Source organism: Drosophila navojoa, chromosome X (assembly GCF_054131105.1).
Source record: "Drosophila navojoa isolate 15081-1374.11 chromosome X, UAZ_NAV_1.0, whole genome shotgun sequence".
Taxonomy (NCBI): Eukaryota; Metazoa; Arthropoda; class Insecta; order Diptera; family Drosophilidae; genus Drosophila; species Drosophila navojoa.
Genome location: NC_142895.1, coordinates 30,600,342 through 30,612,895, shown reverse-complemented (window position 1 = coordinate 30,612,895; position 12,554 = coordinate 30,600,342). Strand labels below are relative to the sequence as shown.

General features: G+C 37.9%; 1 protein-coding gene and 3 long non-coding RNA genes across 4 annotated transcripts in view; 2 read left to right on the top strand and 2 right to left on the bottom strand.

Annotated features, from left to right (window-relative positions):
- The window catches only part of LOC149090821 (uncharacterized), a 113,354-nt gene extending 111,545 nt beyond the window's left edge, over window positions 1–1,809 (top strand). Inside the window, exon 2 of the long non-coding RNA XR_016197465.1 lies at window positions 1,711–1,809. This is a non-coding gene — a long non-coding RNA (uncharacterized LOC149090821). The remainder of the gene's footprint in view (window positions 1–1,710) is intronic.
- Window positions 1–12,554, bottom strand: part of LOC149090818 (uncharacterized) — a 128,119-nt gene that overhangs the window by 60,011 nt on the left and 55,554 nt on the right. The window lies entirely within an intron of this gene.
- On the bottom strand, window positions 2,717–2,961 carry LOC149090820 (uncharacterized). Its single transcript, XR_016197396.1, has 2 exons — window positions 2,818–2,961; window positions 2,717–2,787 (listed from the first exon to the last, which is right to left on the bottom strand). It is a non-coding gene; the product is annotated as an uncharacterized LOC149090820 (long non-coding RNA).
- Window positions 8,173–9,134, top strand: LOC108655386 (sentrin-specific protease 8). The gene has a single exon (XM_018107080.3). It carries the CDS (start codon window positions 8,300–8,302, stop codon window positions 9,086–9,088), a length of 789 nt encoding a protein of 262 aa, XP_017962569.1. The 5' UTR covers window positions 8,173–8,299; the 3' UTR covers window positions 9,089–9,134.

Sequence of the window (12,554 nt, the reverse complement as noted above, 5' to 3'; positions counted from 1 at the left end):
TTCAAACACAATTTGCCATATGAAACCGAAAAGTAAAATCAAAGAGAAATATAAATATGTTGAGGGAGCGAGTCCAACAGCAAAATGCCGTTAAGGAGAGGAACTAAAGTAAACAGCGAGAGAATATACTTGCACAGCACGAAGTTACAGTTCGAGAGAGGCAAATACAACAACAATACTAAGTGAGAGCAATTATGCATACACTCACACTAGCAAACGTATGAAAAGAGTGAAGAGTGAAGCGCGAAAATATAGAAACAATGCTTTATGAATGAATGCAAATAATGTAATGAATAAATCAAAGCTGCACCAAACTTCAAAATTAAAAATAATAAAAAAGAAAGGGAATTATTAAAGACAGAGAATATTTTAGGTTTTCTTTTCTTTAATCTTTCACCAGCTATTAGCAGCTGAATAAATGTTTATTAACATTATTTTTATAACAAAATTACATTACAGGGAATATTGTAATGCTTTCGAAGTATTCAATCACCCTCATGGGGTATACGTCACCCAAAACGTGAGCTGGCACCGCCTCTGGCATATCGTCGCCCTCCCAAAGAGCCCATAGATAGACTACGCCGTTGTGTCTGAAAGAGCCGCAGATATCGATCAAAGCAAGTCCCTCAGAAAAGCCATAGACCAAATTGCCATTTTCATCCGAATGTGCAGCAAATTGATTATCCATGATAACTATAATGAATGAATAAATTTATTTTCGTTCGCAATTTTAGGAAAATTACTTACCTTGACGCTTTATTTTTTGTATTTTGTTCTATTCACAACTAAATATTCTCGACAACTGAACAGCTTTAAGTAAAAGCTTGACGATATAGTGCTGCCAGCCTTAAGAACAGATCAGCTGTTCGCAGTGTTATTTGAATAGAGTAAATATTAACAGCTTTGAACCTCGACTCGAACTAGATGATTAATGAATAAGGAATTAAATTTAAGTCTGACATTTTACAAACTGCTCGTCCATTCAACAGGTGGATACAAAATAAAAAAAGTCAAAATAAATGAATTGTTGTTGTATATTTGGAAGTTGGGCGCAGCATGTCTACCAATCATATAACTTTAACTGTGCTTTGGAATATGAAAGCCTTTGAATGTTATGATCATGATCTAGAAAAATCATGATCATGGAGACAGTCCAGCAACAAGAAAATTTATTAAACAATTAAGTTCCCATAGTAAGCCCACACCGCAGCCAATGCGTGTTAATGCGTGCGCGCGTGTGCCTGTATGTGAGTGCGTTTGTGCATGTGTAATCTATATATGTATATAAAAGAGAGTTGTGAAAAGTTTTCCAGCACTTATAACTCGAGATCTGCTGGACCAATTTTCATGGTTTTGGATTTCTTGGATTTGTCTCTGCTACGAGTAGGATAGCAGATCTTAAAAATACTGAAAAAATTTCAAGAATAATTGAAAAACGCGGTTTTTCCCTAAAGATTCAAATTTCCATTGATACTCAGTAGGCTTTTTAACAGTGACAGTTTTCGGTCCTGCTCTCATATTATACAATAGTATAGAAGTAAATAAACAAATGTAGTCAGTCAGTCTACGGCACAGCCTCTGGCGAACCTGACTATTCATAAAAAAGCTAATTTTATAAAAAAAAAAATTGGTCTCAGACATTAATTTGTGTAAATTATTCATATTTATATATCTCGATTGTTTTGTGGTTTTGTGCGAGTGCATATTCAGTATTACTATTAATAAAAATGCCGCGTCCTAGAAGATCTAATCTTTCCCGGCGGACCCATAATGCAATTAGGCAACGGAATAATGCGAGTCAATTATCTGGCGAAGAACGAGAAATCGCCCGAGAAAGGCGCCACGTTAGTTCCCAGCAAGGAAGGGCCTTAATTTGTGCTTCTCAAAGAGAGGCAGCCTGTGAAACGGCAATAAGAAACGGTTCAAGGATTTTATTATCTGGCGATTTCCGACAAACACTACCAGTAATTCCAAGATCTACTGCTGCCGACGAAATAAACGCTTGCCTCAAAGCATCAAATCTGTGGCGATATGTAACCAAACTTCAACTGTCTGTAAATATGAGAGTTGCATTGTTGAACAATATATCTGCTGATGATTTCTCGAAGCAATTGCTGAATATCAGTAATGGCCGTATTCCTGTTGACAAATCGAGTGGCTTGATTTCATTTCCTCAAAATTTTTGCAATTTCGTCTCATTAAAAGATGAGTATTTCCGAATATCATTGCTGTCCACAAAAATACTAAATGGTTAAGTGAGCGAGCAATTTTGGCGGCTAAAAATAAAGGTGTGGATGACCTTAATTATATAATTCAAAATAAAATCGTTGGTACTCTGTATTCATTCAAATCTATCGACTGTGTAACAACGAAGAAGAAGCCACTAATTATGCAACTGCATTTTTGAACTCCTTGGATGTGCCTGGTTTACCACCGCACAATTGACAACTGTTGGCTCGGTAGTTAGAAATTTAAACCAACCAAAACTGTGCAATGGAACGCGTTTGGTGATAAGCAATGTGATTCACGCGTCGATACTCAAAGGAAAATTTAAAGATGAGGAAGTTCTTATTCCCAGGATTCCGATGATCCCAACAGATATGCCCTTTGAGTTTAAACGAATTCAATTCCCGATTCGTCTTGCCTTCGCCATGACGATCAACAAATCACAGGGCCAATCTTTGACTAATTGTGGCCTCAATCTAGAAAATGCGTGTTTTTCTCATGGTCAATTGTACGTGGCATGCTCACGTGTTGGCAAACCATCCGCATTATTTGTTCTTGCACCTAACCAAAAAAACAAAGAATGTCGTTTACCACAAGGTGCTTGAATGAAAATCCGATTAATAAATTAATCAGTGTATCCCCACCTGAACAACATAGCTTTCAACAATTTTTTACCTAGAAATAATGGATAGGGCAATGCAACGTTTGCCGGGCCAGCTAGTAATTATTAAAATATCAGTTGCTCGAACATTCCAAAGCACAAGTCTCTAGTACTTGAAATACATATTTTAAGAATTTGGGCAAAGGTGGCATCCAAAATGTGTAAATAACAAAATGTTGATATTCATCATATGTATATACACAGTAAGTCTGTAATCTCCAGGTCTAAAACTATTCAAATGAGTCTGAAAAAAAAACAAAATCAATTTTTCGATTATTCTCGATAAAAATTTATCGGATGATTTATCAAAAAAATAAAGCAAACTCGTACTGCGTAAGGGAATACACGAGTATGCATGCCAAATTTCAGCTCTCTAGCTTTTGTATCTTCTGAGATCGACGCACTCATACGGACGGACGGACGGATAGAGCTATATCGACTCAGCCTGTCGTCCTGATCAAGAATATATATACCTTATGGGTTCTGCGATGATTTCTTCTGCCCGTTACATACTTTTTCAGAAAAACCATTATACCCTGATTTCCCATTTTCAATGGGTTCAGGGTATAATGAATCCTCTAAGGTGGGGTGATGTATGTATATACTCTGGTAAGCAGAAATGAAGCTTGTTAGCTTCCAAGCAGCCTCAGATTCTAGCATCGTGTTGATTACGTTGTCCGCTCTAATGGAGAGGCTTGGTTTGCTTCTTCTTGAGGAAGCGCCACACAAATATAAGATGGCGTCCTCTACGAGGGGCATTCGTCAGTTTCCTCATGGTAAAGCCGTTACAGGTAGGTCCGGAAGCATCCATGTCCACAGAAGAAGCTAAGAAATATGAAAATTTAACCTTTCCATTTTTTCAGCAAACAAATGGTTCCAGCTTAGAGATGAATACATGTCCATCGCCCTTTCGTCGAGCTGTTTCATCTTATTTGCCATCGTGCAATGCTGTTTGCCCTGATCGTGCTGCATCGTACAGACGAGAGACACGTCATCAGGGACTGTCCTAAACGCACAGCTGACGCGGATTGAGGATTTCCACGACTGTAGCTAGAGTCATCACTTAAACTGTGTGATGTGTTATTTTTTTTTTTTTTCTGTGTATGTAGAAAGTGTGGAATTTATGGAATATCAGTTCATGAAATATCATATCACATTGGTACAGGCGATTTCGCATGTGTAGTGTTACAATTTTTAAATATTGTAGTTCCTTCAGCTTGACGGATAGTCAAGTCTCAGTTAAGCTGTTTGAGGGATGCCCAGCCTACTACACTACAGGTAAAAAGTGAAAATCGACATTTTCAGATTGTTAGCTGTCCTTTAACAGAGATCGGCCAAGTGGTCCAAAACAACAAAAATTAAGTATATGTATACATATAACCATATTTCAATAATAAATACATACCTTAAAAATGGTCAATCACTATTTTTATTACCTTATAAAAAAGAATCTTAGTATACATATAATGGAATGAGCTAGGAGGCCTTCGTAAGCAACAAGAATATGGCCTAATGTCAAAGGAATTGGTTGATGGACTCAGTTAACTGAGTCTTCGCCATCAGTAATGTTTATTTATGCCCTTCCTTAGTTCACATTGAAGCTGCATCAAAAAAGGTGCGGCCCGCTTTTGCTGTCATGTCAGAAACAACCGGTACAGTGAAGTAAATTGGATGCCTTAGTTACGCCTCAGAAAACTTATAAGCTGTCTGGATAAGCTCCAAAAAGCTAGCAGAAACTATCAATCCTGCGTATCATCTATGGCATAATATTCGTAATATGAGTGAAATTAGTACATATGATGTTGCGGATTGATGGGAAATTCATAATATTCAGTTACTACTAGTTTTACAATCAATAACTGCCCCTAATTGCCCCTGCGACATAGGGTATTAAAATTAGCAAAAACCATTATACTGTCCAATTCGTGAATGTATATAGAATTTGTGATTAGCTGCTCAGCCGCTTCTTTTATTTTGTCTACTAGCTTTAAGTCTACTAGCTTAAGATAACCGTTTCAAAAAAAGCTTGATTTTAAAACATATTTAGGCGCGCGCGCACCTTTATGTGATCTGTCCAAAATGTGATCTATCCAAAAGAGCTTTGCGAGCAGCTGATCTGATTTTAAGGCTGGCAACACTATTTCCTTTTACTTAAAGCTGTTCAGTTGTCGAGAATATTTAGTTGTGAATAGAACAACTGCGCACAAAATATAAAAAATAAAGCGTCAATCAAGGTAAGAAATGTTCCTAAAATTGCGAATGTAAAATAAATTTATTAATTCATTATACTTATCCTGGATAATCAATTTGCAGTCAATATGGGTGAAGATAGCAACGTGGTCTATAGCTTTTCTGAAGGACTTGCTTTGATTGAAATCTGTGGCTCTTTCAGACACAACGGCGTAGTCTATCTATGGGCTGTTTGGGAGGGTGAGGATATGCCACAGGCGGTGCCAATTCACGTTTTGGGTGACATATACCCCATGAAGGTGATTGAATACTTCGAACGCATTACAAATTTCCCTGAAATGTAATTTGTTTATAAAATAATGTTAATAAACATTTATTCAGCTGCTAATAGCTGGTGAAAGATTAAAGAAAAGAAAACCTAAAATATTCTCTGTCTTTAATAATTCCCTTTCTTTTTTATTATTTTTAATTTTGAAGTTTGGTGCAGCTTTGATTTATTCATTACATTATTTGCATTCATTCATAAAGCATTGTTTCTATATTTTCGCGCTTCACTCTTCACTCTTTTCATACGTTTGCTAGTGTGAGTGTATGCATAATTGCTCTCACTTAGTATTGTTGTTGTATTTGCCTCTCTCGAACTGTAACTTCGTGCTGTGCAAGTATATTCTCTCGCTGTTTACTTTAGTTCCTCTCCTTAACGGCATTTTGCTGTTGGACTCGCTCCCTCAACATATTTATATTTCTCTTTGATTTTACTTTTCGGTTTCATATGGCAAATTGTGTTTGAACCCAGTTGCCAATATGAGTTGCTGCAGAAAATCTTGCACTTTCAGGCAGGCAGTTTATTTTGAATTCACTAAACCGCCGTACTGGTAAAAGGAAGAGACTTAAACTCAAACGGATCTTGACTTGATCCCTTATGCATATTATAAACCCACTACATATCTGTTAATTATGTATCCTAGATTAGAGTTAATGTAGCTTTTAGTATATAAATAAGTACAAAAAATTCAGTTTAGATTGAATTCCCAAAAAAGGTATTATTTTGCACAAGTGCAATTCGTTAATATCTGGTTGTGCGGAAATATGATGCATACCAAGTGTGCAGGTCCTACTGGGCGTGATTATGACAAGATCATATCTACAGCTAAAATTGGTTGTGGGGGCGTACGCTGGTCTTGTCTAATTTGCTTGGAAAAACAGATCAACATTTTTAGAATTTATGAAGAAGATTTCGAAGCAGTTATCAGTTGGATTCGCTTGCTCGCTCTTTCCTCACTTTTCGCAGCTGTATTGCCATCGACTTTGAATTCATATCACAACACATCAACCGGTGTCGGATCCTGTTGACGCTATCAAAAAACTGAATATTACACAATCTTCTGCTCAGTTATCCCTGATTCACCAAAGCGTACGTGGCTTAAATTCTAAACTTAAAAGTGTATTCTCGTATAGTACAATATGAAACTGAAACATGGTTAAGTAATAATATTCACAATAGTAATTTTACTATTTATAAACTTGACCTTTTGATGCGTAAAGAGGGTGCGATGTTAAGTCCAGTATCCTCTGAGAATTGCTTACTTATTCGCCCATTCATGATTCGGGTGATTGGGTGATTTTGATACTCCTAACATTTCTTGGTCCTCAACTTGTAATGCAAATTACAATTATTCCGACAATTGTTAACTATCTTTTGATGCAGTGTTTAATCTGTCTATGTTTCAGATTAACTCTATTTCGAATCATCTTGTGTTCATTAATCATGATTCTGTCATTAATGCCGTGAGATCAACTCATTTCTGCTTACCAGAGTATATATGTATGTACATACATCACCCCACCATAGAGGTTTAATTATATCCTGAACCCATTGAAAATGGGAAATTAGGGTATAATGGTTTTTCTGAAAAGGTATGTAACGGGCAGAAGAAATCATCGCAGAACCCATAAAGTATATATATCTTGATCAGGACGACGAGCTGAGTCGATATAGCCCTGTCCGTCTGTCCGTCCGTCCGTGCGTCCGTCCGTATGAGTGCGTAGATCTCAGAAGATACAAAAGCTAGAGAGCTGAAATTTGGAATGCATACTCGTGTATTCCCTTACGCAGTACGAGTTTGCTTTATTTTTTTGATAAACCATCCATAAATTTTTATCGAGAATAATCGAAAAACTGATTGTGTTTTTTTCAGACTCATTTGAATAGTTTTAGACTTGGAGATTACAGACTTACTGTGTATATACATATGATGAATATCAACATTTTGTTATTTACACATTTTGGATACCACGCCCTCTTCGCCCTAATTCTTAAAAAATGTATTTCAAGTACTAGAGACTTGTGCTTTGTAATGTACATACATTTAAACATTTTGATTACGTTCTGAAAAAAAATAAAATAAAATAGATTCTCTTACTATTGCCCACACTGCAGCGCAGCCCAAGCGCAGTCGCTGCTTACTGCGCAGTTAGCAGAGCGCGGGCTGCATTGCAGTGTGGGCAATATTATAATAATTTATTTGTTGAATAATTCTTTTGTAGACTGACAATCTAATTGAAACGTAATCCTTACGTTAAAATGTATGCACATTCTAAGGCACAAGTCTCTAGTACTTAAAATGTGATTTTTACAAATTGGTGGCGAAGGGGCGTGGTATAAAAAATCTGTAAATTACAAAATATTCATATTCATCATGTGTATATATGTATATACACAGTAAATGCATGTCAAATTTCAGCTCTCTAGTTTTTTCATCTTCTGAGATCAACGCACTCATACAGACGGACGGACGGACAGTCGGATGGACAGACGGACAGGGCTATATAGACTCAGCTCGTCGTCCAAGAGTATATACATATTTCTTCAAGAATTAATATACTTTATGGGGTCTGCGATGATTTTTTCTGCCTGTTACATAAATTTTCACAAAAGCATTATACTCTGATTTCCCATTTTTGATGGGTTTTGCAAAACATCGATGTAAATAAAATAAAACAGCGATGCTCAATGCATCGATGACCTTTGCATAACTAGTTAACTTAGCTGTAGTTGATCAGAGATCGAGTAGGTTCTGCGCTGTACGTATGTCTGTGATTTTGTAGGAATTTGACTTCACTCACATTGTGGACTCTGTCGTTGGCAGACATATACAGAAATTGACATACACATTGTTACAAAACATAACATGTTCTGAGCTTGGATCACACAAAGCCAAGATGTCCAAGAGCAAAAAGAAAATACAAAAAAAGACGACTAAGAAACCAGAAAGTTCACCTAGTCGCCTGCGGGTGGCAAAGCCAAGTGGCGATGCCGACTACGTGCGCAAGTGTCAACTGAATAACGATGTTTCGGGTAAGCCGAGTGTTGCGTTGCGATTTCAGGAGATATCACTGCGCCACTCGGACGTTCAGCTACTGCGGGGACCGTATGCGCTGAATGAGCACGTGATCGGCTTCTACTGTGCATATTTGCAGAGCCGACGCTACAAGGCGCAATCTGAGCTGCACTTCCTGACTCCCTCGATGGCCTACAGCATGCGCCATCTGAAGGGTCGTGAACGCCGGCGCCTTGCACAAGGGTTGCAATTGGATAGCAAGCTGTTCGTCTTTGTGCCTCTGGTTGATGGGTCACACTGGTCGCTGCTTTTGATGGCGCGACCTGATCGCAAGTTTTACTATTTCGATTCTGAGGATAACCGCAATTTGAAGCTGGCGCATACGGTCATCGAGCATCTGCGGGACACACTGAGCGCCGAGGACTTCTCACTCACACTGGGCCGCTGCCTGCAGCAGGGTACTGATCACGATCACGACTCCGGCCTCCATTTCATGTGCATGGCCGACAACCTGGCTGACTATATTACTCGCTGCGGCTATGCTACCAGCACACTGCTCGTCTCCGTGCAGGAGGTGCGTTCCAAGCGCTCCTCGCTGTTGCATCTCATCCGGACCCTCGGCGGCATTTTGCCAATGTCCAGTAACAAGCCCTCATCCATGGATTTATGAGTTCGTGTTACAAATTTTCATTAGCAATAAATTCTGAATGTGGAGGTTAAGTAACGCAGTCAAGCGCCCTCCGCTCTAACGTTCCAGAGGTATTCTTTTCGAACAGTTCGCCAGGCTCATGCAATTGTTATGAGCAATGAAAGAATTTCTTTTAATTAAATCTCAATTTATGTGTGTATGTAGGTATTTCAAATCGATGGGAACTTAAAATTTTTTAAAGTCGAAAAAAAAAAGATGAATAAATTGCTGTGCTAATTAAATAAGCGTATGACGTTGGCAACTTGATATTTATCGATGGTATTATAAATTTTCCTAAAAGAACCTGCTCTGCAGAGCTGATAAAATGGGTATACAAAATGAGGACTTCATTTTCCAGGAAGACAACGATCCAAAACATACTGCGTGCATACTAAGTAGGATTAGTCTTAGCATCTAGATTTAAGAGAAAAAGTTGAAGAGACGAATACTTCTGTGACTGACTGTACATACATGTTACATGTTTTTATATCCTAAACCCATTGAAAATGGGAAATCAGGGTATAATGATTTTGTTAAATTGTATGTAACAGGCAGAAGAAGGCGTGACAGACCTCAAAAAGTATATATGTTCTTGATCAGGGCGACGAGCTGAGTCGATTTAGCCCTATCCGTCTGTGTGTCTGTCCGATGTCCGATGTCCGTCCGTCCGTCTGTCCTTCTGTCCGTATGTTTGAACGCGTTGATTTCAGAAGATATAAGAGCTAGAGACTTCAATTTTTATACCCTGAACCCATTGAAAATGGGAAATCATAATGGTTATGTTAAAATGTATGTAACAGGCAGAAGGAGGCGTGGCAGAAACACAAAGTATATATATTCTTGATCAGGGCGACGAGCTGAGTCGATTTAGCCCTGTCCGTCTGTCTGTCCGTCCGTCTGTCCGTATGTTTGAACGCGACGATTTCAGAAGATATAAGTGCTAGAGACTTCAACTTTTTATACTCATTCACGAAGTGAATTAGTATATTGGTTTTGTGCAATGTCCGTCTTGCTGTCCGTCCGTCTGTCCGTCCGTCCGTCTGTCCGTCTGTCCTTCTGTCCGTATGAACGCAGTTCATTTCGCCGCTATTGAAGCTAGAGACTTGAAATTTTGAACAAATACTCGTTTATAACTCCGATTTATAAAGTGTTAAAATTTTCCCGATCCGCCCACTAGGGGCGGGGCAAATCGGAAAATGCATTTTCCGATATACCAGAAATCATGTTAGTTGAAGAACTAGAGAGTTGAAATTTGGTATGTAGATCCGCGTTGACCCCCTAAGTCCAAAAAGCTATAGTGGATATATCTACGCCCATTGGGGGCGTGGCAAATCAGATAAAACTGTATCTCCTAAAGTTCTAAAGCTAGAACGTTGAAATTTCGCACGTGAGCTAATGCTATAATTCTATAATGACTGATGAAAAAATTTTATGTCTACGCCTAATAGGGGCGTGGCAAATCGGACGTGAAGATATAGTGATTTTTCAAATTTGGCTATATTTTAGGCACTATTGAAGCCAGAGACTTGTGATTTGGTATATATACGCGAGTTGACCTCCCAAGTCCAACAAGCTATAGTGGATATATCTACGCCCATTGGGGGCGTGGCAAACCGCAAAACTTTATATCTCCTACAGTTTAAGAGCTAGAAGCTTCAAATTTGGATAGTTGAGTTACTGGTAACCTCCTCTATCGATGCCCCAAAAATAATTGTCACGCCTCTTTGGGGGCGTGGCATATCGAAAAATACCCTGTAATTTTCACATTTTTTGAGCGTAAGCATTCAAATTTTGCATTTACGTTACCGTTAGCTTTTTCTAAGAACTGGCCAAAAATGAGGTGTCTACGGCCACTAGGGGCGTGGCAATCGGCATTTTTAGTATCACACTGCGACATTTATATACTTGAGCTATCTATGTATGTATGTACATGTATATACAAATAGGCTTAATAGGCATTGATAACACGGAAGGAAACATTTTTATAAAATTTAAAAATAAAATTTAAATATTTAAAAAATATAAAAGAAGCTAATATAACAAAATTTGCAATTTACAAAAAAGAGTTTTCCGCGGGATTTGAACTCGCACCCTAGCCATGTTTGTCAAAATAACAAAAACAAATTGAGCCGGCGCCTTTGCCGACAGCGCCACCGCCTACCGTCAACAATAATAATTAAAATGAAATCCAAAAATGAGATTCTTGATATGACGCATTATAGAAAAGAAGAGCCAGAGTAGCGGATGATACATTTGCATTACATACATACACACATACAAATGAGCGCGTGCATAAGAAAGGCTGGAATGCTTGATGCTACATATGCGTGCAGACTTATGTACTTACATATACATGCATATATGCGTGCATACATATATGAGGGCTTTTTAAGAAGAAACAAATTTAAAATTATAAAATTGTTCAATTAGAAAAAAGAATAAAATATCTATTTTATAAAAAACGAAATATGTATGATAAAAAAAAAAAAAAACCCGATGGGGATTTGAACCTCCGTCGCCGTAACATAACTTGCGACGCCTTTAGCGCCCACGCTATCGCTTTGCTTCACAAACTGGTAGCTAAAATACAATAAGCTAATAACAGAGCGTCATCTGACAAAACTACAATAACAGCTAGAAAATCCAGAAATCAATCGCAATTCTTAGAATGCTAAAAAGCGCGCATTTGTAATGTAAGCAAACGCTAAAGAATCTGCAATAGGTGTGACCGAAAGCTATCAACGAAAATTACCATACATTTGTACTCAAAAAGTGCACGATCAATATAATAATTATCGATTACTCGATAAAAATTACCAAAAGCTACAATATAATCAAAAAGCATAATTGTTTTGTACTAATTTTTTTTAAATTAAATTAAATTTACAAAGAACTGTGAATGAGTATTCCGCAGTCGGTAGCGCCCGACTGCAACGTTCTTACTTGTTTTAAAATGACCGTATATACAGCGCGCATATCGAGTTTATCAATAAAAAACGATAACTCATTCCGATACTTTTTTATCGATAAAAAACCCTATTGAAGATCACTTAAAAAATTATATCTCCTACATCTTTCAAGCTAGAGTCTCCAAATTTAAAATGTATATTAAGATGTATTTTGTACAATTTCGGTTTTTGTTAAAATTTACCCCCCTAAATTCACCCCCTCACCCTCTGTTCAGGCATGAACATATGAATATACGATGATCGTATACATGCCTCCGACGCACTCAGTGACTAGCAGGTAGTGCGCTTTGATAGCGATAAGGGCCACATGTACGGACTGCATAAATATACAAATGAAGACCAACCCTTGCAACCCCAGAGTCAGATTACGAAGGAGACGAGCGCTGAGCCTTACAAACTCAGCGATAGGATAAGAATAGCTAATAGACCAACGCGGAGTCTTACACACTCAGCGATAAGATAAGAATATGTAATAGCCC